Source organism: Chiloscyllium plagiosum, unplaced genomic scaffold (assembly GCF_037043375.1).
Source record: "Chiloscyllium plagiosum isolate Xiang-an unplaced genomic scaffold, Cpla_swu_hap1 HiC_scaffold_21, whole genome shotgun sequence".
Taxonomy (NCBI): domain Eukaryota; kingdom Metazoa; phylum Chordata; class Chondrichthyes; order Orectolobiformes; family Hemiscylliidae; genus Chiloscyllium; species Chiloscyllium plagiosum.
The window spans coordinates 7,501,890-7,528,499 of NW_028270159.1; the positions used below are offsets into that span (position 1 = coordinate 7,501,890).

General features: G+C 42.6%; 1 protein-coding gene across 2 annotated transcripts in view; it reads right to left on the reverse strand.

Annotated features, from left to right (window-relative positions):
• The window catches only part of abl1 (ABL proto-oncogene 1, non-receptor tyrosine kinase), a 193,034-nt gene that overhangs the window by 115,090 nt on the left and 51,334 nt on the right, over window positions 1–26,610 (reverse strand). Inside the window, exon 1 of one of the 2 annotated variants that reach the window (XM_043720556.2) lies at window positions 866–1,388. The exons of the other annotated variant lie outside the window; for it this stretch is intronic. Coding sequence (XP_043576491.2) covers window positions 866–950 — 85 coding nt within the window. The 5' untranslated portion in view covers window positions 951–1,388. Of the gene's footprint in view, window positions 1–865; window positions 1,389–26,610 lie in introns of those variants that run through there. 2 annotated transcript variants of the gene reach the window in all.

Below are 26,610 nucleotides of genomic sequence, written 5' to 3' on the forward strand. Positions count from 1 at the left end.
ATTCCTGATGAAGGGCTTTTGCCCAAAACGTCGATTTTGCTGAAGCTCCTCAGATGCTGCCTGAATTGCTGTGCTCTTCCAGCACCATTGATCCAGAATCTGGTTTCCAGCATCTGCAGTCATTGTTTTTACCTAGTTCTCCATGTATTCCATGAGATCTAACCCTGCTAACACAATGTCCCATGAGGAACCTTGTCAAACGCCTTACTGAAGCCCATATCGATCACGTTCACTGCTCTGCCCTCATCAATCCTCTTTGTTACTTTTTCAAAAAACTCAATGAAATTTGAGTCATGATTTCTCACTCTCACAACCATGCTGACTATCCCTAATCAGTCCTTGCCTTTCTAAATACATGTAAATCCTGTTCCTAATGTGTGGGGTACTGGAAAAGTACAGCAGGTCAGGCAGCATCCTAGAAGCACGCCTTTCATTAGGCTTTTGTCCGAAACGTCGACACTCCTGCTCCTCAGATGCTGCCTGACCTGCTGTGCTTTTCCAGCACCACACACTCTGGACTCTGATCTCCAGCAACTGCAGTCCTCACTTTCGCCCTGTTCCTAATGGGTTGAGTAATTGATAAGAAATCACAATGGGCTGAATGCACCCCTTTTAATTAATAAATCTTACATGTGGGTAGGGGGTGGAAACACGAGTATCAGAGCGTGCTACTCTGGCAAAGAGCAAAATGTCCTTCAAAATTCCGCTGTTTACGTCTGCGCCTACGCAGGCTGCTATCTCCCTCATTCCCCGCAGCCACAGGAGAAGAGGCCTCTGCAAAGGTTTTTTTTCCCCCCAGAACTAGGAATTCACTTTCAGGGCCTTTCTCAACTCGCCTCCTTTCCCAAGGCACATCAAGCCTTACCTTCCAGGTAGCAGCTGGATGAAGCAGACAGAGTCTTCCTTGATTTACACCCCACCAGCTTGCGGCAAATCTCCAGCATTTTCATTTGTTTAACTTCAAATCGAAGTGATTCCTTTTTTTTTCCGGTTTCCTCCTCTTCTTGCTTAGAAGTAGTCACTTTCGTTTGGTTAAAATAATTCCAACTCCAAACCCCCCTCCCCCCTTCAGAATTCACATCCAGAAGCAGAAAGGGGGTGGAGCGGTAAAGTTAGGAATTTGATTTAACAGAGCGCAAAAACTTTTTTTTTGTTAGTTGCTATCGGACGTGAAACTTAACGAACGTGTACCGCACCCATTTTTCTTTTCGTAACTGTAACTCAAACCCAGCTTAACTTTTTGGGAGAATTAGCTGTTCGAAGCTGTGGAGAGCCTGTGCGAGACATATGAGCCTGCTTTTCCTGAGCTCTCTGAACACAGCTTCCTCCCTCCCCCAGCACTGGGAGACTTGCTTACGTTCCACATCCAACAATGAAGCTCTTTGAAGCTCTTGCCTGGCTTCCATCGGTGACATCAGCAGACTGGAGCCACCCACACTGGCTTTAATAGAAGCCAGTCAAAGCTCAGCCTGATCATTCTTGTGTTTCTCCTCCATGGGCTCTCTGGCAAAAAAGAACTCAGGAGGGAGGAAGCATAGGACCCCCACACCTCGACCCCGGAATAAGAGGGAAAAAAAAAATCAGGGTAATGACTACTTTTCCCCATCAAACGCATCTCTCTCATGATCGGTCTCACCCTGCCAGTAGAGCAGATATCCCAATACCAATCAGACTGCAGCAGTTCAAGGGGCAATTAGGTATCGGTAATACATGCTGGTCAGTCAACAATGACCAAATACCGTGAATGGATTTGGAAAAAAAATGGCAAAAAAGATTTGACACAAGGATAAACGTTTTAATTAGCGTGGAATGGTTGGATTGGAGTACACTGCCTGATGCTGACACAGATTTAATGGAAACATTCAAATTGAGAATGAGTACTGTAAATACTTGGGAGAAAAATGGCAGGAACACAGATTCAGAGGCATGAAATGAGTGTAACTAACTGCTGTTCAAAAGAGCTAGTGCAAATTTGATGGATTAAGTAGCCTTCTTCTATTCTGTAAACCAAAGGATTTAAGGTGATTTGTAAAGGAATTATGATCCATCACTTCCCCACATGCATCAACCTTTATGAAAAAACTCAGACCTTGTTTAAAGCTTTTCCCCCTCACCCTAAATCTATGCCCTCTGGTTTTAGACTGTACCACGTTAGGAGAAAGACCTTGACTATTCAGTCTATCTATGCCCCTTATGATTATATAAATGTCTATAAAATTCATAGAGCCTCCAACACTCCAAGGAGAAATGCCCTAGTCTATTCAGCCTCTCCCTATAACTGGAGCCCTCCAGTCCAGCAACATTCTTTTCTGCACCCTCTCATGTTTAACAATATCCTTCCTATAGAAAGACAACCAGAATTGTATGCAATGTTCTAAAAGCGGCCTCATCAATATCCTGTCCAGCTGCAACATGATGTCTCAATGTCGATACCCAATGTTCTGACCAATGAAGAAAAACATGCTAAACATCTTCCTCACCATCCTGGCTACCTGTGACTGCACTTTCAAGGAACTATGCACTTCAAAATGATGTAACTTCAATACCGGATTCCAACTTGCCAGTGTTAATTTTATTGCTTAATTCAAATCCTTCATATGATTTTGATCTAAACAATATTCAGTTATGAAAAGCGCAGCAGGTCAGGCAGCATCCAAGGAGCAGGAGAATCGAAGTTTCGGGTATAAGCCCTTCCTGAAAAATGTTGACTCTCCTGCTCCTTGGATGCTGCCTGACCTGCTGCGCTTTTCCAACAACACATTTTTCAGCTCTGATCTCCAACATCTGCAGTCCTCACTTTCTCCTAATATTCAGTTACGGAAAGCCTTCAGGACATTTTTGTCAATCAGATAATGACTGAAAAGAAGTTGCAACAGCTGTATAATACTGCCATATAAGCAGTACCTTCCAAGTCGAATTTTCTCTCCTATTAAATCGAGTGATTCTCAAACATGTTATTGTGTAGTTACATCTTGCATACAGCCCTACAAAACAGGAAGCTCCTGTTTCGATCATAGGTCTTGCCGAAGTTAGCTGCTCTTTGCTAAGGCAACTTTGTAATGCTGCAGTTGACAAGAATGCTTGGATTCAAGTGGAGAGAAAAGAATCCTGTCTTGATGACATCCAATCACCCTAGTTCGAAAGCAAACTCGGAGGATAATACTGAATCAGCCACATGTGATGCTCCCACAGTTGAATACCTTGCTAATGGATATTTCAGCCACCACGTAATTCATTGTGGATTAATCCTGCCAACGTTATCCTCCTGGTCCTATCTACTTCAATACTTCCCTAAAGACAAAGATTCCTTCATGCTGTTTATTTTCTGCAGTCATCAGATACTCTCCTGTACAATAACTGATTCATACCAGTGTCCTGTAGCATCATAGCTAAAAATGATTCTTACTCTAATCCAAAGCCTATCACATATGTGATAGAGCATCAAGATCTAGCTGACTTCTCAGCTCCCCAAGCCGAGAGGCCAATTATTTAAACCTCCCTTCAACACCAGCAATTTACTAACTCAGACACACATATTTAGACCAGAATACAAGATATCGGAGCAGAATTAGTCCATTTGGCCCATTGAGTCTGCTTCACCATTCAATCGTGGCCAAAATGTTTCTTAACCCCATTCTCCTGCCTTCTCCCTGTAACATAACAAAAGAACCTGTCGTAAATACACTCAATCACTTGGCCTCCACAGACCTCTGCAGCAACGAGTTCCACAGATTCACCATCCTCCACTCAAGAAATTACTCCTCATCTCAGTTCTAAAAGGTCATCCCTTCAATTTGAGGCTGTGCCCTCTAATCCTGGTCTCTCCTACTAGTGGAAATATCACCTCCCAGACTACTGTATCCAGGCCTCTCAGTACTCTTTAAGTTTCGATGAGATCCGCCCTCATCTTTCCAAACCCTATTGAGTACAGACCCAGAGTCCTCAACTAATCCTCATACGACAAACCCTTTATCCCAATGATCATTCTTGTCAACCTCCTCTGGAGCCCCTCCAAAATCAGCACATCCTTCCTTAGATACAGGGCTCAGAACTGCTCACAACATTTCACACACAGATTCACCAGAGTCTTATGCAGCTTTAGCAGTGCATCCTTACTCTTGTATTCCAGCCTTCTCAAAATGAATGCTAATATTGCGTTTGCCTTCCTGTCAACTGAATCTAGATGTTTGAACCAGAAATGTTACAAGAACATAGAACAGTACAGCACAGTACAGGCCCTTCAGCCCGTGACATTGTGCTGAGCATTTATCTGAATCTAAGATCAACCTAACCTACACACCCCTCAATTTACTGCCATCCATGTGCTTGTCCAATAGTTACCTATGTGGGTCAGCAAGCACTGCCCTTGAACTGAGCCAATAAGGCAGATGCCTTAAACCTAGTGATGTTTGCGATCACTATTTTCCCCACATACTGGGGAATTTGACAATCAATGATGATTCTAGATTTATCGTGGAGGTGTAACCTATTGAATATAAGTTATCGTTAATAAACACGCTCCACAAAATTTTATGCACTGCTAGCTTAATGGCAGGGTTAACTTTAAATAAAACTAAGATCTCTTTATAAGGATTTGGTGTTAATATTTATGACAATAATGTTACAGAATCAGTTCAAACCTGCAGTTTGTTTAAATATTTTAAATACAATTTAAGGAATTTTTTTACTTGGAACAGTTTACCTATTTCCTTCCCATTATAAACCACTTACCACCATGCTTCATGCTTTGATTGAGAAGTATAGTAAACGCTGAGAAACTTTGACACCAGTTGTCAATGCGTTTCATAATCAGCCAGCAGGAAGTATGACTCAAACAACTTGAGATGGCCAATAACAATGTAGATCACCTCACTCCATCCAGTTACCCAACTAGGAACAGATCATACTCAGCCAAATAAGGAAACCATGATCTAAGTAACAGGAAGCTTGCACTTAAACAAAACATCTAACTCTTGATGGCTAAGTACGATGCTGTTACCAACTAGCATTACAGCCCTTCATCTGTCTCCTTATTTCTGCTGAATATTAGCAGAGGCTACACTATTATTACAGAGGTAAACATTGTCATCAATCTGCAAACACTAAGGTTCCACAACAATAAAGCACTCCCTCAAAAAGAAAGACTTACAATCACATTGAGCTTTTCAAAACCACCAGACGTCTCAAAAAGTGCTTTACAGTCAATAAAACACTTTTGAAGTTTAGTCACTGTTGTAATGCAGGAAACATGGCAGTCAAACATACAAACAACTAATTTTTATAAACTGCAATGTGATAATAAACAGATTGTTTGTGATGATGATGATGATGATGATGATAGAGGGTTAACTTTGGCCGGGAGACCAGTCCTTTGCTGTTCTTTAAAACAGCCATCACCTGAGGAGTAAATTGGGACCTAGGTTTAAAGTCTAATCCAAAAAGATGATAGACTTCCAAGAATGCAGTGTTCCCTCTGTCTGTCCAGGACTGTCAGCCTTGACTTATGTACAATGAACAGTACAGCTCAGGAACAGACATTTCAGCCCACCAAGACTGTGCCAACACATACCTTGCTAAACTAAAAATCATTTGCCTCTGTGTAGTCCATACCCCTCCATTCCCTGCCTATTCATACACCTGTCAAGATGCCTTTTAAAATGCTGTTATTGTATACGCCTCCACCACCTCTTTTGCAGCACATTCCAGGTACTTACCATTCTCTGTGTAAAACAAAACTTGCCTCTCATCAGTCCTGTAAACTTACCCGCTTTTACCTAAAATCTACATCCCCTAGTAATTGACATTTCCACAGCAGGGGAGAAAACTCCTACTCTCCATTCTATACATGTCTCTCATAATTTTGTAAACTTCTATCAGGTTGACCTCATCCTTTGACGTTCAAGCAAAAGTAAATTGAGTTTGTTCAATCTCTCCTCCTAGTTAATACACTCCAAACCAGGCAACATCCTGGCAAAGCATTTCTGCACCCTCTCCAAAGTTTCCATATAGCAACCAATCTGTACACAATATTCCAACTACAGTTCTATATGATCACAACAGACCAATGCTTAAGCTCTATGCCCCGACCAATGAATGTGCTATACACCTTGGCCATCTTATCAACTTGTGCTGCCATTTTCTGGGAATTGTGGACCTATATGCCTAGATCCCTCTGTATGTTAATGCAACAAAGGATTCTGCCACCTACTAAGGGTTTATTATATACTCCCTTCCTGCATTAGCTCTTCCAAAATGTACTAAACCCTTGCAGCAAAACTTGAACCCAGAACTTTGTGACACAGAGGCAAATGCTACAAATCAAGCCATGGCAAATACATTATGTCTTGCACTGCAGTGCAGTCTAGATTATCTAAACTACAGCTATGGTGGGGCCATAATTTGTAATCTTAGCTCATGGTCAAATAGGTTATCACAGGCAATACAGATGAGAGTTCATCAACCCAAAACACTACTCAATTTCTCTCTCCGAAGATGCTGCAAAACCTTAAGTTTTCAAGCACTGTATTTTATTTCAGATTTCCAGCATGCAAAGTATTTCACTTTTACGTTGAGGTTACAAGTAAATCAGGATGACAACCGCATTGGTTTAAAAGGGCAATGACACAATAAAGGGCTTCAGGTGATGTTATGAAATCTGGAAGCTTATATTGAACACCTCGCATGTGCTGCTCTACTAGGTTTAATAAAAAGAATCTTAAATATCCCCTAGAAGTCTGCCAGTGTAACTTGATGAAGTCTTGATGTGTGGAGATTACTTCGATTCAATGAATGAAGGTTGTCTTAGAAATGGATCATTCCACAAAAGCTTCCACGTTCCACAAAAGACTCTTTCAGTCACCGTTATGGTTTGGACAAAATACCTAGTGGGAACACATCTGTCAATCTGTATTTATATAATGGCTTTCACAAACTGAAGGTGCCCCAAGTCTTCACATCCAATTAAGTATTTCCAAAGTGTGGCTGTTGTAATATAGGAAATGCAGGTGCCAATTTGCAAACTGCAAATTCATGCAACTCGTACCTTACGATCAGATTATCTGGAACTTTTAAAAAATTGATTGAAGGTATTAGGGAGAACCTCCCTGTTCTTTTATAAAAGTGTCACAATCTTTTGCGTATACCTGAGTGTGTAGTTGGAATCTCAATTTACCATTTCATCCAATGTTTGGCACATCCAACAGGGTGATACTCAGGTATTGCACTTGAGTGACAATGAAGTGTTTGTGCTGAGGTTTCTCAACGGGAACCGCACCTTCTAACCCTGATACAAGGGCCACCTACTGAGGCATGGCTGACGCATCAAGTGGAAACATGAAGACAGCCTCAATTATCAGCTCTTCTGATGTGGTGAGAAGTAACTTTGCCAAAGTTTCTCAGTCAGATTTGTTCGGAATCAGCCAAGTGGTGAAAGTCAGAACTGCAGCCTTGTCTTTATACACTTATAAACTTTTACTTCGAGAAATCCATCACATACCACATAATAGGAATCCAACTAGCACAGTTTCAACCTGCTCTGTATGCCAAGAACACAGGTGAATCCCCAAATAATGGTCATGGCTTGAATGCAAATTACTATCTTGCAACACAGTAGCAGTGTCCCAACTTCTGGGCCAAGAGGCCCCAGTTTCAGGTTTCACCACAGAATGTGATGACAACAGTGTTTGCGTTCTAACACATCTAAACAGAGTGATTAAAAAAAAATCCAACTGATAAAACGAACAAGGCTGAACCAGTCTTCCAGGAAGACTCCTGAGCTGAACAGAGGGCATTAACCAACTTCCAACACAATATGAACCATTTTTTGAAATAACTAGCGGCTTTTACACATTCAAGGAATGTCACTGATGACTCTCATGTATATGCTGGAAAATACCTACATAGATACCTACACTATAGCAGAATTTGCGAGCTGTCATCAGGTCACCTGATAAAGTTAACTATGCAAACTAGACTCCATGACATATAAAGGATAGTGATTATCTACTTCGATTCAATGTCATGGAGGTGGCGTGCCATCTTCAGGGTGCCTGCACAATAGAATGCTTGCTGGGCACAGCCAGCACAAACTGTGTTGTTTATTGGACGTATGCACCAACAGGAAGCTTCATAATTACCTGCTGACACGACTTTAAGATAGCCGATAATTCCTAAGGAGGAGGTACACTGTAACTGAAAGTGCTGATATACAAACAGAGCTATGCAACAAAGAACAGTGATTTATCATTGAAGAGTTTGCACCAAGGTCTACCAACGCTGCACTTGAATGTCAGTGGAAGAGATGCAAAGGAGGTGTGGCATATCCATATGAAGGGGTAAGGGGGCTCCATGCCAAGACCAAAAAGGAACTGGGAGCAGATAACTGCAGAGGTTAATGACTAGATCAGAGCCACAAGTATCTGCATGAAGTGTCATGTGGTGTTTAATGATCTGAAATAAGTGGTCAAGGTACATGCATCTTCAAATGCCATGCTCCAGCAACTGTCCCACTACAAAATACCAATCAAAATTCACCAAACCCCCTCTCACCTACTAACACACCCCATCAATCAGGACTCTCATCTAATGCTCCTGTGCTTCTCCTCACCTTCACACACTTGACTCCAACCCTCACACATGACTGCAGACACAATTCAAGAAAAGCAATGACATCACTCAATATGTATTCCATGGCACACAGTCATATTTTTTCTCTCATGAGCATAAGGTGGCTGACAACCAGAGGTGTCAGGAATAAACCGGAAATGGGGAGGCCTGTTTGCACATTCTAACCCGCATGGCAGAGATGGTGCTGGCTAGTATCTGAAGGGCCATTATTAACTGAGGGCAGTGACTGGTCTCAATCCACTGAAAAAAAAAATATCCTCCACCTGAATCTTCCTCTCACTTCCTCTTCAACCTGCAACCTCTTCCACCTTACTAGCTGCTGATGGCATACTCGTGCACTTCCCACACTGCACAAGCTTATCTACGTCTTTTTTCTTTCAAATACTCAAAAGGTGTGACTTGAGCAGGCTGCAGAGAAGGCAAAGATGACAATGATAATGACGCACTGTCCGTTTCGTACACTCATCCACCACCTCAGAATCTGACAGCACAAAAGATAAGATTGAGGTGGGCTCTGCACATGGAGATACTCAGGGTATACAACTGCACTGGTGCCAATGCACGGGCAAGGAAAAGACAGGCAGTCCATGTCCTGCTCCTGAAGACTCAAAATGAGAAAATCAGTGAGCCAGGCAAAGGATGGTGGCTGTATATATTTAAATACTTGGGATGAGGGTGATGGCCAATATTAGGTAGAGTGGAAGTATCAGCTTCCAACTTAGCACAGTGATTTATACAGAACTTGGAGACCATTCCTTCTGGAATGGAAATATTGATCAACTCTTCAATACACTTGTGGCCCCCAACAATGATGCAGCTTCTGAAGACTGTACTGTCATTTCCATAAAAATCAGCTTGCTGCACCCAAACCCCAGATTGGAGTCAGATGTACAGCGCGGAAACAGACCTTTGGTCCAACTCGTCCCTGCTGACCAGATATCTAAAATTAATCCAGTCCCATTCGCCAGCTCTTGGCCCATTTCCCTTTAAACCCTTCCTGTAATGATATGAATTGCCATTTGCAGTCCTGCATGTTCTGACTTCTGCCAATACGATTTGCAGGGTGCCACTGGCCTTCAGCAGATTACTCGGATTGCCCAGGCACTGTCCAGCAGGCAAGCCAGTGGTTCCATGGAGTTTGCTACCATCTCTGACATTGCGGCAATCCATGCCAAAGTCGTGGAATCCAAAGCCAGACCTTCTAGTCCCAGAACTGCCCAAGGTCATCCTTTGAGGCCTCCTGTCTCTTCCTGGTCAGTAACCTACCTCCAACCATGCTGCAGCCGCTGGGATTGCACTGCACAGGAGAATAGGACAGGTAAAGGCACAAGCAAGACACATATTAAGTAGTACACACTAGGTGATTAGACAACTTTTGTCCAGTTGTGTGGCATGATATTATTTATAAATTTGGTTTGTAGAGCTCATTTTAGGTTGGCTTTTATGTTTGCATTGTAGCCAAGATGTTCTATGATAACGAGAAGTTAAGGCGTGCGACCCTGTTGATGAATGGGAAATAGGGGTTGTGTTTAGTGGTATCATACTCAAGTAAGTTCTTTACTTATAATCCGAGCATGAGAAGCTGTCTCGGGTATCCTTTTCCTTTGTCCTCCTCTTTATGTTTCCTCTCCTTCTCTTTTGACAAGGACTGAACCCTCATGATCACTAATGTATGTAGCATGCAACTAGAAATACTGAGGCCGATTCAGCTGAGTATTGCAGAAGGACCATTGCTTTAGTGCACCCATAGTCTGCTCTATCACATCTCATAAGGGAACATGGATTTCATTGGGCGCATGGCACACGTGTGCATGGGTTAACAATCTAAGCCATGCCATCAGCACAAAGTCATCCAGTAGCTGCCTTGGATTTGTCAAGGTAAAGTAAAGGCATTTCAACTGCTGCCAGGGTTTGTTCCACACGGTACATTATGCATGTTCACATATCAGCTGCAGAATGAGGAAATTGAATAGTTTTGGTTCTACTACATTGCAGAATTGATATGCAGCACACGCAGAACAGTGCACACATGCTCTCAAATGGCATCACGGGGAAATGTTTAAATGCTCATATTTCTCTGACAAGATAGAACAGAATGAAATGAAGCTGTCTCTTTATTTTTAAGTAGAATGTCACAGTGACGTCCCTAATATGATTGAAAATTACAAGACATTGATGATACTGTGAACCATCAGTCTGGAAGAAGCCAGATGCTGTGAACAATATCCTTGTTTGCTCACAGGTTGGAGACGTGGTCACAACAGTTCTAGCAGACTTAGCTGACAAATCTTCTTGGTTAAGTGCAGACTTTCCAAGAAGTGATTGTTGCTGAAGTTTAGGCAGGAGAATTTCTCCCTTAATACCCTGGGTGGATATGGCGCCCTGCTGCGGGGCCTTTCTCCTCTTCTAGCAGCAGCTCCTGTTCCATGTAACCTCTGCTTAGTCCCTCAGGCATGTCCTATAATAAGTGGAAGCTCTATTATTCCACCAATGCCCAAAAGCCACTGTTTTGCGCAGAAGTCTTGAAGCAAACAAAAATGTCCTTTAGTACCAGCGACACCACTCTACAGATTTCCAAACCTCAAAACAACTATAAAAACAGTAAAGAGTTGGATCGTAATAACTGCAAAGAGAAATGAATCAGCAACCAAACTGTAATTAGTTACTCTCACTTTAAATAGCACTGGTGGGAATGTGGGGTGGTGCTGGTGGTGCAAGTGTCCTTCACACTGTCTCACATGATCAGCTGTGTAAAGTTAAGAGAGGTCGACAGGAGCACAAAGCTTCAAAATGGCAGCACAGCTACAACCAGTACTGAATGCTGATTGATGTCACAATCTATTGGCATACTTCCAGTGGACAGTAAGTGCACGTGGTTCCTGATTAAGGCAGGAGACAGGAGGAAAAGTACACAGTAAATTTCTTGAAAACATAAAAAGGCCATCAATGTACAAGAGGCTTACGTGGGGGAGGGTAAACTGAAAAATAATGATCGCCTGCTTTAGTGGAATTCTGTGACCACTTAAGGGATGAATTTTTGATGAGTTCTGAGGAACATTTCTGTTGCCAAGTTAAATACAGTTGCTCGATTACCAATGCCTGACATTCACTAACCGTCTTGACAAAAACCAGAACCAAAAACTGCAGTCAACCAAGAAGTCAGATGCAGTTTTAAGTGCCAAATTCAGGAGGGGGAAGGGAAGGGAGTGTGGACAGGAGACGAGGGGTGACAGCCTGCAAGGACAACATGCAGGGATTGCACAGGGGCACATATGGACTGGGGACTGATCGAGGCTTCGGGAGACCAGGGGCTGGTACCGAGGGCCTCATACTGGGATGGGAGTGGGGGGTGGGGAATTGTCGCAGGAGCTGATGTGAGAGCTGGAGAAAGTACAGCCTTATTTGGAAGGTCTTTTCACTAACCTGCAAAACGGGGATGAGGCACAAAGGAATCTTATTGCAGCAGCTAGCTGGGAACAGCGACAGCTGCAACATGATCCCAAACAAACCCAAAGTCATTTCACAAGGCAATGCATTCAGTGCTTTGTGATGCATACAAAACGCATGTCTCTCTGATTGATATTATAGAGTTTATTACAAGAATTGCAGGTATCATCCCGGCCTCCAAATAGTCTGAAGTATACCTTTTGCAAACTATATTAAATGTATTCACAAAAGCACAGAGTCTGAAATAAGATGGCGCAAAATGGCATAAATTCTCATGAACACCGAACATGAAATAAAGTGTGAGCATCAGTGTATCCTCAGCACACAGAACAATTCTCCACCCCTCCACAACCTAAGTTATCAGTATACAGCTTTGGAGACTGGTGTCCAAGGGCTCAACTTTAAAGCTCTCAAACTAATTTGTTCAACATTACAAAAATCAGCACTTACCTCCCAACATTCTGCATTTGGCGTGAAAAAGGGCAGCAGATATTTCAAGCAGCAGTGAATGTATCAATGAGTTTTATACAAGGGGCAAACCGTCCATACAGCCCACAATACCACACAGCTATTGTTCACAGAGCAACACTGCTGGGACACTGAAACACCACCTTATTAATCATGCAAGCAAGACATTTAACTGGGCGGATGGAGACATCCTATTCCCCACGCTCGAGATTTGTCTCTGTTAACGTATTTAAGGAACTGTGCAACTTCTCACTTGATTAAATGGCCGTACACACATCCAACACTCCTAAATATAGGACAGTCCAATACTAGAGGACATAGGTTTAAGCTGAGAGGGGAGAGATTTAAAAGGGACTTAAGGGGCAATGTTTTCAGGTAGAAGGTGGTGCATGCATGGAATGAGCTATCAGAGAAAGTAGTGGAGGCTGGTACAATTACAACATTTAAAAGGCATCTGGATGGGTATATGAATAGGAAGGGTTTAAAAGGGATATAGGCTAAGTGCTGGCAAACAGGACTAGATTAATTTAGGATATCCGATCAGCATGAACGAGTTGGAATGAAGGATCTGTTTCTGCGCTGTACATCTCTATATCTCTAATGTTCTCATCATCCTTTTGCTTTGATCTCTCAGCCATGGCCAACATTGAAAGAGGCAGAATAGAGTTATACTTTTATTATCAAAGGGAAGCCAAACTGGGAGGAGGAGAGGTTCATAGTTGCTACAAACTATAACCACGGTTATGTAACCAAACCAAGTCAGCATCATTTTCCAATTCTTCAAGAATTTTGACTAGCTTGGCCAACATGTTATTCACACACAGATTCGGAGCAAAGTAGGTAATTCAGCCCAGTGAGTCTCCTCTACATTCAATGACACCAATGGCTGATCTGATCATTCTCAACTGCATTTTGCTGCCTTTTCCCTACAACCCTTGATTCTCCTGATTAAAAATCTATCACAGCCTTGAATATAATAAAGGTCATAGCTTTCACAGCCCCTCTCCAATAAAGAATTTCACAGAACATCACAAAGGAATTTCCATCTCATCTTTGTCTTAAACAGGTAACCATTTCCCTCAAATCATACTCTCTGGTGCCAGACCCTCACACAAGGGAAAACAACTCATGTCTATCTTGTAAGGCCCCTCAAATCTTGTTGTTGCAATACAGTCTCCTCTCATTCTTTTGAGTCCCAATGGACACAAGCCCAACCTGTTCAACCTCTCCTCATAAGAACATCGCTCCAGACTGGGATCAACCCAATGGACTTTCTCTGGACTACTCCAATCCCAGTAAACCTCTCATTGGATAAGGAAACTGTTCCCGGTATTTCAGGTGTAGTCTGTCTAGTGCCTCGGAGAAAGCGAGGACTGCAGATGCTGGAGATCAGAGTTGAGAGTGTGGTGCAGGAAAAGCACAGCAGGTCACGCAATATCCGAGGAGCAGGAGAATCAACATTTCAAAATCAATGTTGATTTTTCTGCTTTTCGGATGCTGCCTGACCTGCTGTGCTTTTCCAGCACCACGCTGTTGAATGCCTCATACAGTTTTAACAAGGTTTCTCTGGTCTTATGCTCCAGTTAATTTGAAAGAAAGGCCAACAGTTTATTTGCATTTCCCACTGCCCACTGCTCCAGTTTTCTGCAATCTCTCTCCACTTAAATAACATTCAGTTCTTCTATACTTCCTGACAAAGTACATAACTTCACATTCTTCCCACAACATATTCAATCTCTCAAGCTTTCAGCTACTCTCATAACCTGTCTATATTTCTCATCCTCACTATACCTTTTTCCCATTTGCCAACTTGGTGATAGCACATTCACTTCTGTCATCCAAAGCATTAGTAGATATTGTAAATAACTGGGACCCTAGCACTGACCACTGTGACGTTCCACTCGTTATAGGTTAAGAATCTGAAAATGCCTCCTCTATCCTAACTCTGTATTCTATTAATTCCTGAAGAAGGCCTTATGCCCGAAACGTCGATTCTCCTGTTCCCTGGATGCTGCCTGACCTGCTGCGCTGTTCCAGCAACACATTTTCAGCTCTGATCTCCAGCATCTGCAGACCTCACTTTCTCCCCATTCTATTAATTAGCCAATCCTCTGTCTATGCTCATCTAATACTTCAAACACCAGTGGCTTTTATCTTACTAAGTAGTCTAATATGCAATGACTTATAAAATGCCTTTTAGAAATCCAAATATATTACTGTCTACTGGTTCCCCCTTCATCTATCCTGCCTGTTGTTACCTTCTCAAAAGAATTATAATACATTTGATCGAAATTATTTCCCCTTCATGAAACTATGTTGAGTCTGCTTGATCAAATGTATTTTAAATATTCTACTATTATATCCTTTAGAATGGTCTCAAACATTTTCCCAATTACAGATATTAAGCTAACAGGCGTATAGTTAATGTTTTGCTTGTCTCTTTCCCTTTTTGAATAAAAGGTGTTACTTCAGCAGTTTTCTGGTCCTGTGGGGTTTTTCTAGAATCGAAGGAATTTTTTGGTTACTACGAGTGCATTCAATGTCTCTGTAACTACTTCCTTTAATATCCAAGGATGCAAACCATCAGGTCCAGGGAACCTAGCAGTCTTTTGCTCTATTGGTTTCCCTAGTGCTTTTTCACTAGTAGTAGCTATTGTAGTGATTTCCCCACCCAATTCTCAATCCACTTAATCCCTTGATTATTTCACATATTTGGAATATAATACACATTCAAAGTACTTACTCATCTCATCTACCATTTCCTGGTTTCCCAGCCGAATTCTCTAAGAAGCCTATGTTCATTTTGGCCTCTCTCTTCTTATATACGTAAAGAAGCTCTTACTATCCATTTTGATCTTGATTGCTGGTTTGCCCTCAGTTTGTTTTCTCCCTCTGTTCCTTTTGGACACATTTTATTGACTTTTCAAATCCTCTGGCTTACCACTGATCTTTGTTACATTATTTTTTCACTAAACTCTATACTACCCTCAAATTCCTTGGCCATTTACAGTTAAATTTATCCCCCTTCCTCACTGGATATAAAACTTTGCTGAGAGTCATTAATTATGTTCTTAAAACATCTGCCATTGTTCCTCAATCTAAATTCCTTTTCCAGTTCACTCCAACCAACTTTGCCCTCATTCCTGTGTAATTATCTTGCATTAAGTTTAGCACAGTAGTTTCCAATCCAAGTTTCTCCCTCTCAAGCTGAACGCTAAATTCTACAATGATTCCCTTGGAGATCTTTTACTCAGATAATTTATTAAACTTGCTTCATTGCATGTTACAAGTTCCTGATCCCTGGTTGGATCCACATGTATTGTTGCAAAAATCGGTCAGACAACACAGAAATAAATCTTTCAATCCAACTCATCCATGCCAACCAAGTTTCCCAAACTAAACTAGTCCCACTTGCCTGTTTTGGGCTCACACACAAACATACACTCTCTCATGCGCACTCACACACTCTCTCTCGTGTGCACACATACACACACACATCTATGGAGTGAATTTGCATTTGCAGATACTTTCTGTTTTGCTCAAAAAGCACTCAATCTGCAGACAATCAATCCATGAGATATTTTATAAATTCCTACTTTTGAAACAGAACCAGTCTAACTCAAGATTGGGATACAGGCAGACTCTGTACCCTAATGCTTTGTCTGAGCTGAGATACCACATTTTTAAAAATAAAACTGTTTAAGTTATCTTGAGCATGTGACTTAAAAGTAGTTTTGGGATTTACAAATTAATGAACAGAACCCTGCAACCCATTCTAAAAGATGAAAGACTTAACAGCAGTCTAAGTTTGTTCAATATATCATTTCAGTTGCATGACACTAATCTTTTGCTATAAATTCTGTGTCCTATGATCCTGCTCCACAGCTACTTGATAACGCAGTAGCGCTCCAAAAGCTTGTATTTCCAAATAAACCTGTTGGGCTATAACCTGGTGTTGTGAGATTTTTAAATGTTATCCACCCCAGTCCAACAGCGGCTCCTCCACAATTTTTTTTTGGCTTAGATTACTTACAGTGTGGAAACAGGCCCTTCAGCCTAACGTGTCCACACCGACCCGCCGAAGTGCAACCCACCCAGACCCATTCCCCTACATTTACCTCTTCAGCTAACAGTACGGGCAATTTAGAATGGCCAATTCACCTAACCTGCACATTTTTGGACCGTGGGAGGAAACCGGAGCACCCGGAGGAAACCCACACAGACACGGGGAGAATGTGCAAACTGCACACAGTCACCGGAGGTGGGAATTGAACGCGGGTCTCTGGCGTTGTGAGACAGCAGTGCTAATCACTGTGCCACCGATCCTTACAGTACCATGGCCAATCAATACGTTGTAAATTCTGGGTAATGAGTTATTGACTTCAGTGACCCTTTTTTTAACAATATCACATTAGTACATAACAAACACCATACTTGGACATTTCAAACTGATTCAAAAAAAAACACAAGAGTGTAAACATTAAATGCAGATATTCCACTGGAGCAGATTAAAATTCTAAATATGAAACAGACAGCTGACTCAGGGATTTCTGAATTAAAAATTGCAAGGATGTCACAAACATCAGTTTAGCAGCAATGTTGCAATGTGTGAATGCCATGGCCTTTGCAGAGAGCTTGTCCTTGCTCAATCACAATAACTGGGGATGAAAAATGCAACATTCTTGATTATGAAGTTACATTCATAAAAGAAGTGGAACAGCTGCCATTACCACAAGTATTCAGGGTCACTACTTTTAAAGTTACCGAATAAAGCATTTTTAGTTTTTCGAACGTAAAAACCAAAACTGGTGTCAACTGGTGTTTTCAGAACAGTTCAAAATTAATGATCTAATTCCCTCTGTATGAGTGGTACGAGGGGCCTTGGAGAAGGGGGGGGGGGGGGGGGGGGGGGGGGTGGTGGTGGGGGGGGCGGGGGGGGGAGAGGGGGAGATAATGTGCTAGAAGCTGCAATTGTTACTTTGCTAACAGATATTGCTGGCAAAGTCTAGATAGGACAGGACGGGTTTTTGACAAAAGGTGGCCGAACAAATTAAGTTTGAGTATTTCTCGAATGTTAAGACCAGCCAGATGGACTTTAGTCGTTCTTTCTGGTCTTATACATCTTGACAAAACATCAGAATAGCTTCCACCCTCTAACTTGGCTTTGTTGAAAAGCTGCAGCCAATTGGGTTGATACTCCCTGTTCACTCTATACACTGTCCACTTCAGCTGCAATGAAAATTGACGAGCTGTAGAATTCCCTTATCCTTACTGTTGCCACGCTCCTCCTTTAAAATCTCTCTCACTGACAAAGCTTTCACCGAATCACAGAATCCAGTAGCGTAAAAAGGTGGCCATTCAGCCCATAGCGCTTGTGCCATCTCTTGGAAAAACTTATCGACAATTCCCATTCTACAACTCTGTTCTTCCTAGACAGCCATCCACTTATTTCTCCAATTGCCTTTTTAAAAGTTACGACTGAATCAGCATATTCCAGATTAAAAAAAGTCAAACCTCATATCACCTGCTTTGCTTATCCAAAGAATTGAAATGAGCAACTTGCAAGATATTTTTATATAGTTATGTAACGCCTTTATATTCAAGCAGTATTTGGTCACCTGTCTGAATCGCTCATGTGGCTCAATGTCAAATGTAATTTTGCTTACACTTTTGGCAAATGCCTTGTGCATTTTCCTTAAGACAGTGAATAAATTGTTATAAGTGGCACATGGTCTTACACACCATGTGCAATGTTACAGTTCGATTAGTGTCAAGAACATATTACAGCCTTACGCACAACATACTTCCCACAATTAACCATACTCTCCAGTCAAAGCCCCAGACTGCCTGTCACACTTTTCCATCCAACTCTTATGTTGATCACACTCCAGTTGTTGAAAAACAGAAAATCCTTGGACTCAGTGAACAGCGTCCCTGGAGAGTGGGAAGTTGGAGTTGGAGTTCAATGAGAAGTTGGAGTTTTGTTGCAGTTTATTCCCAATACTAGTGATGAAAAGATTAATTCCCATTTCATGGCAGCTGATGTCTTGGAGTTAAGTGTGCTGAAAGCAGAGTCCCTAACTCTGGATGGAACGTGCTGTTCCAGATTTAAGAAATATCAACATTTACATCGGTTCAGGAGATGCTATTCTTCCAAACAAAAAACTTTGAAAGGGAACATGATTGCTTAGTTTAGTTAGAAAGTGATGTGAGGAAAAACATAAATGTGATTGATTTCTTCAAACATGTCCTCAGTCAGAATATAGAACGACTCTTAGTTTTGATGCAAGATGTGTTTTCTAAACCAACATTGAGTATTTGCTGCAGCGAGAAAACATTTTTAAAAATTTGTTTGGTTTGCTGGGTTGAAATTTGATCTCCAAGCATGTTCTGCAGGCCTGTCAGGCTGTGTGGATCAGAACTGTGAGCCAAATGCAGATTAAGACCAGACAGTTTCAGTGTTATGGTTTCTATCGCCTCCCTTGTAGCTTTTGCAATGTTACTTATGTCACTAATTAGGAACCGAGATCACCAACTTGGCCATTCCACATGCTGGAACACTTCATTAAATGTAACAGGCCAATGATCACCTGCTGTACCCAAAGCAAAATGTGACCTTTAACACCCATAACTCGCATATCATGGCAACGCTGAATGTGCTTTCATCGTGTTGCATTAGTTTCAGGAAGTCCTGCAATGCTACTCTTCTAAATTCACTCTTCCATCCACTGTTTACCTAGCATGGTGTGTGAATGATAAGCTGTTAAACTGAGGCTCTGTCTACCTTCTTGGGTGGAGTATAACTTAAAGCAGGGTATATGAATAGGGAGGCATACTGGGGTCTTCAACAAATATCTTTCCCTCAATCTAAAACCACTAGTTCTAAAACCACTAGTTATTTTGCTCATCACCCTATATGGGGCCTTGCAAAACAAACTGGCTACTGTTTGGAGTAGGACAGATAGGACATCCTGAGGTCATTAAAAGTTGCTATATAAAAGTTCTTCCTTGAATAAATCTGGTTAGAAATAGAGCTGACAAACACAGCTGCAGCTCAAAAGCACCACAGAAATAAAATAGATCCCTACTCCTACTGGAAAAAAGGTCAGTTGAGCAACTTTCTTTTAATCATTCACAGGATGTGGGTATCACTAACCAAGCCAACGTTTATCACCTGTCCCTAATTGCCCAGAGGACATTTAAGGTGTCCATCAAATTGCTGCAGGTCTGGAGTCACAGGAAGGCAAGATCAGGTGAGGATGGCAGGTTCCTTCCCCAGAGTACATTAGTGAACCAGATGAATTTTTCTGACAATTGACAATGGTTTTATGGCATTATTAGACTCCTAATTCCAGATATTTATTGAATTTATTTTCCACCATTTGACATGGCAGGATTGAAGCCCAGGTCCCCAGAACATTACCAAGGCAAATTTCCAAGTACTATAGTGACTGCACATTTGCTATTGGCTATTGTTTTATATTATAGCTAAGATCCAAGGGTGTAACTGAGGGTTAGCATATCTAGTTCACAAAGGACATCCAAGTGGAGCTTTGTTATGTTACACTCTTACCAGCTCCAAAACAAAAAGGTTTTACAGAAAATCAATATTTCAAAGGGGAAGGAATCAAAGCAATGATGGTGTTAGATGAACCAAGGTAGGAGGGGGATTGCATGGTGTACAGCACTGGTTTGGTGGCAGTAACACACATTAACTATTGCAGTAATCTAGAAGATACAGAGAAAACAACACTTGTACTCCCAGTGCCCATGGTTCTTGGTCAGACCCTGCATGCAACATTGGGTGCCATCATTAATGGAAACTCTATTTTTAAAATCATGCCAGCTTTCATTAGTTCTAGTCAAATGACATTTTTTTTTGGAAAACAGTCAAAACACGATTATGTGTTCTGTGCACAGTGCTCGGGACAGGCCGTCTGTTTCAATCCTGTAACTCCCCCAGCAGAGATTTCCTGGCTGTGGTATTCTCATTCGAGGCAGCAAGTAGAGACAAGACATTCTGAAACAAATAGGTGAGTAACCACAGTGAATCACCAAGGAGGCCAGATCAAAGGATATGTTCACTTTGGACGCAAAAGGTGGAATCTTATACTATTTAACAACAAAAATATAATCACAAAAACTAGATCCACTCCTATTATCAACCACAAAAAAAATTATTTTATTTAAACGGTTACATTTCCTCTGACATGCTGAGTTTCTATGAAGAGTGCCCCTTACCTGCTGACAACCCGAATTTGGTTACATTCAGTCAACTGTTATCTAAAGAGTGAAAAGTAGATCCAAAAGTACATCAGAGAAGATGATCATTCAGCCCATCATGCCTGTGCTGATTCATTGAAAGAATGGTCACGCTTAGCCCCATATCCTTGCTCTTCTCTATACACAATTTTAAACAACCCCGACTCCCCTTTAATTTTTGTTGGTTATGACGACCTGGGATCCAGAAAACAGATTCAATAATGATTTTTAAAAGACAAATTACATATACACTTGAAGCAGAAGAAGGTGCAAGGCTATAAGGAAAAGCACAAGGCCTGAGAATAATTGGACTGCTACTTCAAAGAGCTGGGATAGTAACAACGGGCCAACTGGTCTCCCTCCATGCTGCCACATTCTATTCTAAACAAACACATCTGGTTGGTTCTGGGTGATATTTTCCCTCATTCTTAAAGTAGGGCATTAACCAATGCCCCAGCTGAGATCACCCAGCACAATAGAGCCCAGGTATCTAAGCTGGAACATTTCAAACATATAAGATTCAGATTATTTTAATTTGTATAGTTGAATGACAGAAGCATGCAGGCTGACTTCAAATGAAACAAATAATTTCAGAAAATGCTGCCCCCTTTTCTGCTTGACAATTCATGTTGAAAGATTTCATCCACCGTTTTTGGAGAAAAGAGTTGAAAACAACAATTACAAGATCAATCTAACCTTGCTAACCAGTCTACCACGCGGAAACTTGTCGAACGCTTTGCTGAAGTTCATACAGACAATGCCTAACACTCTGCTTTCATCAATCTTCTTTGAATTGTTTTGAAGAAATGACAATCAAGTTAGTGAGATACGATTTCCCAGACACAAAGTGCTGCGGAAAGGCAAATCAGGGTAGGACTGATACACTTAATGGTAAGGTCCTGGGGAGTGTTGCTGATCAAAGAGAATTAAAGGTTCAAATGCACAGTTCCTTGAAAATATGGTTGCAGTAAACAGCGTGGTTAAGATGGTGTTTGGCACACTTCCCTTCATTGGCCACAGCATTGGGTATAGGAGTTGGGATAAAGCAGGAGGTCAGGCAGCATCCAAGGAGCAGGAGAATCGACGTTTCGGGCATGAGCCCTTCTTCAGATCTCCAGCATCTGCAGTCCTCACTTTCTCCTATAGGAGTTGGGATGTCATGTTGCAGCCGTACATGACATTGGTGAGGCCACTTTTGGAATACTGTGTTCAGTTCTGGTTACCCTTCCATAGGAAGGATGTTGTTAAACCTGAGAGGTTGCAGACAAGGTTGCTGCCAGGACAGAAGGGTTTGAGTTATAGGGAGAGGCTGAATAGGCTGAGGTTTTCTACCCTGAATCTCTGGGGGCTATGGGGTGACTTTATAAGGGTTTATAAAATCAGAAGGGGCAACAGGTAGAGTGAATAGCCAAGTTTTTTTTTCCTAGGGTGAGGCAGTCCAAAACTAGAGGGCATTAGGTTTAAGCTGAGAGGGAAATGACTTAAAAAGGGTCTGAGGGGTCATTTTTTTCACGCAGAGGATGGTACGTGTATGAATGAGCTGCTAGAGGAAGTGGTGGGGGCTGGTACAATTACAACAGTTAAAAAGGTATCTGGGTGGGTATATGAAGAGGAAGGGTTTGAAAGGTCAATGCTGGCAAATGGAACTAGATCAGATTGGGGTGTCTGGTCAGTGAGGACAAGTTGGAGTGAAAGATCTGTTTCTATGCTGCACAACTCCATGACCTCATGATTAGTCTGGGAAAGTAGCGTTGTTTTAAAGAATGAGTAACAAATACAATGCTCAATTGATACACAAAAGCCTTTTGGGGAAGAAGAAAAACTGTGTACAAATTGGTCACCACATTTTTCAGTGATTATTTTCTTCATTTACTGTAAACCTGTCGATAATGCTGAGGTTGTTAAAGTCGCTATGTAAATGAGTCAAGTTCATCACAACAAAAGCAAGGGAGATGATGAAATGGAGAAAAATTTCTGTCAGTGTCACAGAAGGAAAAAGCAAAGTCTCCCTTTTTAGACAACTCATTCCATCCACACTGAATGACTAATAGAAAAACCTCTCAGCATAGTGCACTCGTCTCTGGATTAATATCCCATTCCACTGTAGTACTGATGGAGTGCAGCACTTATGGGCCCCAGCTATGCCTGTCTCTTTGTTAGCTACATAGAACAGTCCATCTTCCGTAGTTACACCGGCACCACTCCCCACCTCTTCCTCCACTACACTGATGACTGCATCAGCGTCACCTCATGCTCCCGCGAGGAGGTTGAGCACTTCATCAACTTCACCAACACATTCCACCCTGACCTTAAATTTACCTGGACCATCTCTGACACCTCCCTCCCCTTCCTGGACCGCTCCATCTCCATCAATGACGACTGACTTAACACTGACATTTTTTACAAACCTACCGACTCCCACAGCTACCAGAGTCGGTAGGTTTGTAAAAAATGTCAGTGTTAAGTCGGATTACACCTCTTCCCTCCTGCAAAAATGCTATCCCGTATTTCCAAATCCTCTGCCATATCTGCTCCCAGGAGGACCAGTTCTACCACAGATGGCCTCCTTCTTTAGACATCGCAATTTCCCCTCCCACGTGGTTGATGATGCCCTCTAATGCATCTCATCCACGTCCTGCACCCCCACCCTCAAACCCCATCCCTGCAACGTAACAAGGACAGAACCCCCCTGGTCCTCACCTTCCACTATACCAACCTTCGCTAAACCAAATCATCTGATGACATTTCCGCCATCTCCAAACGGACCCCACCACCAGGGATATATTTCTCTCTCCACCCCTTTCCACTTTCCGTAAAGACTGTTCCCTCCGTGACTATCTGGTCAGGTCCACAATCCCCTACAACCCACCCTCTCGTCCTGGCACCCTCACCTGCCACCCCAGAACTTGCAAATCCTGCACCCACACCTCCTCCCTCACCTCAATCCAAGGCCCTAAAGGAGCCTTCCATATCCAAAGTTTCACCTGCACATCCACCAATGTCATTTATTGTACCCGTTGCACCCGATGCGGTCTCCTCTACCTTGGGGAGACTGAACGCCTTCTCGCAAAGTGCTTTAGGGAACATCTCCAGGATACCCACACCGCCCTGTGGCCCAACATTTCAACTCCCCTTCCCACTCTGCTGAAGACATGCAGGTCGTGGGCCTCCTCCACTGCTGCTCCCTCACCACCAGACGCCTGGAGGAAGAACACCTCATCTTCCGCCTCGGAACACTTCAACCCCAATGTGGACTTCACCAGTTTCCTCATTTCCCCTCCCCCCACCTTACCTCAGTTCCAACCTTCCAGCTCAGCACCGTCCTCATGACCTGTCCTACCTGCCAATCTTCCTTTCCACCTATCCACTCCACCTCCTCTCTGACCTATCACCTTCATCCCCACCCCCATCCACCCATTGTACTCTTTGCTACTTTCCCCCACCCTCCTCTCTGACCTATCACCTTCATCCTCACCCCGTCCACTTACTATACTCTTTGCTACCTTCTCCCCAGCCTCACCCACCTCCCATTTATCTCTCCACCATGGAGGCTCCCTGCCTTCAGTCCTGATGAAGGGCTTTTGCCCGAAACATCGATTTTTCCTGCTCCTCGGATGCTGCCTGGCCGGCTGTACTTTGCCAGCACCATTCTAATCTAGACTCTGATTTCCAGCATCTGCAGTCCTCACTTTTGCCTACCTTCAGAATGTTATCTTTTCGACAAGATGTTAAAACTGAGGCCTCCAGATGGACGTAACAGATCCCATGGCACGATTTCAAAGAACACTAAGGGAGCTCTTCCCAGCATTCAGAATGATAGCCCTTCATCAAAATCATTCAAACAAACTATGCAATCATTATCACAAGGCTGTCTGAGAGAGATCACTGGAGTTCAAAAATCAAAAATTAGAGTTGGAGAGTCAAACAGCCTGTTGTTGAGGTTCTGTTCACCGAGCTGGGAATTTGTGTTGCAGACGTTTCGTCCCCTGTCTAGGTGACATCCTCAGTGCTTGGGAGCCTCCTGTGAAGCGCTTCTGTGATGTTTCCTCCAGTATTTATAGTGATTTGTATCTGCTGCTTCCGGTTGTCAGTTCCAGCTGTCCGTTGCAGTGGCCGGTATATTGGGTCCAGGTCGATGTGCTTTTGGATTGAATCTGTGGATGAGTGCCATGCCTCTAGGAATTCCCTGGCTATTCTCTGTTTGGCTTGTCCTATAATAGTAGTGTGGTCCCAATCGAACTCATGTTTCTTGTCATCTGAGTGTGTGGCTACTAAGGATAGCTGGTCATGTCGTTTCGTGGCTAGTTGGTGTTCATGGATGCAGACCGTTAGCATGAAAGAAGCGCTTCACAGGAGGCTCCCAAGCACTGAGGATGCCACCTAGACAGGGAACGAAACGTCTGCAACACAAATTCCCAGCTCGGCGAACAGGACCACAACAACGAGCTACAAATCTTCTCCCAAACTTTGAGTCAAACAGCCTGCTGACATTTTAACGAGTTTCCTCATCTCCCCTACCCCCACCTTATCCCAGATCAAACCCTCCAACATGGCACCACCCTCTTGAACTGTCCTATCCGTCCATCTTCTTTCCCACCTATCCACTCCACCCTATCACTGTCAACCCCCACCTCTATCTACCTATTGCATTCCTAGCTACCTTCCCCCAACCCCCAACCCACTCCCATTTATCTCTCAGCCCCCTTGGACACCACCCCCACCCCCTCAACATTCCTGATGAAGAGCTTACGCTGAAAATGTCAACCCTCCTGATCCTCGGATGCTCCCTGACCTGCTGTGCTTTTCCAGTGCCACACTTTTCAGTTGCTGACATTTTAAGCCAAGTAACAACTGGAGAACTCCTGCCCATGGACTCTAGTAAAAAGTAGAACCTTTAGAAAAAAGACAGGGAAAGTCAGAATAAAGTAAAATTAGAACAGTCTAAAAAGATTAGAGTGATGGAAAACTTAAAGTCATCCTTTAAACTAGGTCAGAAGTCACAACACCAAAATATAGTCCAACAGGTTTATTTGAAATCACAAGCTTTCAGAGCGCTGCTCCAAAAGCTTGTGATTTCAAATAAACCTGTTGGACAGTAACCTGGTGTCATGTGACTTCTGACCTTGTCCATCCCAGTCCAACACTGGCCACATCGTGTCTATAGATTGGCAGCTCCAGTGTTTTGGTTGCATTTCACTGATTTGATGAAAAGCACATTGTGAAGAAAGAATTTCATCATGCTGAGCAGTGAACATTTCTATACTTGTATTTGAAAATTTGTTCTTGGCATGGCAAGGATACAATCTATTCTTTCACAGGATGTGCTTGTTACTGGCAAGGTAATTATTTTAAGGCAAGACAAGCTCCAGGACCATCCTTCACTAACTGATTGCTGAAATAAAAGAATCTCTTCTTGTCATTTGCTTCATAGAAGCTGATGGGGGTGGGGGGAGAGAGAGGGAGAGACACAGAGAGAGAGACAGAGACAGAGAGAGAGACACAGAGACAGAGAGAGACACAGAGACAGAGAGAGACACAGAGACAGAGAGACACAGAGAGAGAGAGAGAGAGAGAGAGAGAGAGACACACACACACACAGAGACAGAGAGAGAGAGAGAGAGACAGACAGACAGAGGAGCAATCAGGTTTCATTCTGATAAATGTTTTGAAATTTGTAGGAACTAAAGGTGGTGAGTCAGGAATTGTGAATAATTAAGCCATGGAAGCTGGATGACCACTATCCATCTCTTTCGTATTGAAGTATAAGATTTAATTTATTTTCTAACTGTTCAACTATTGAGCAGAATT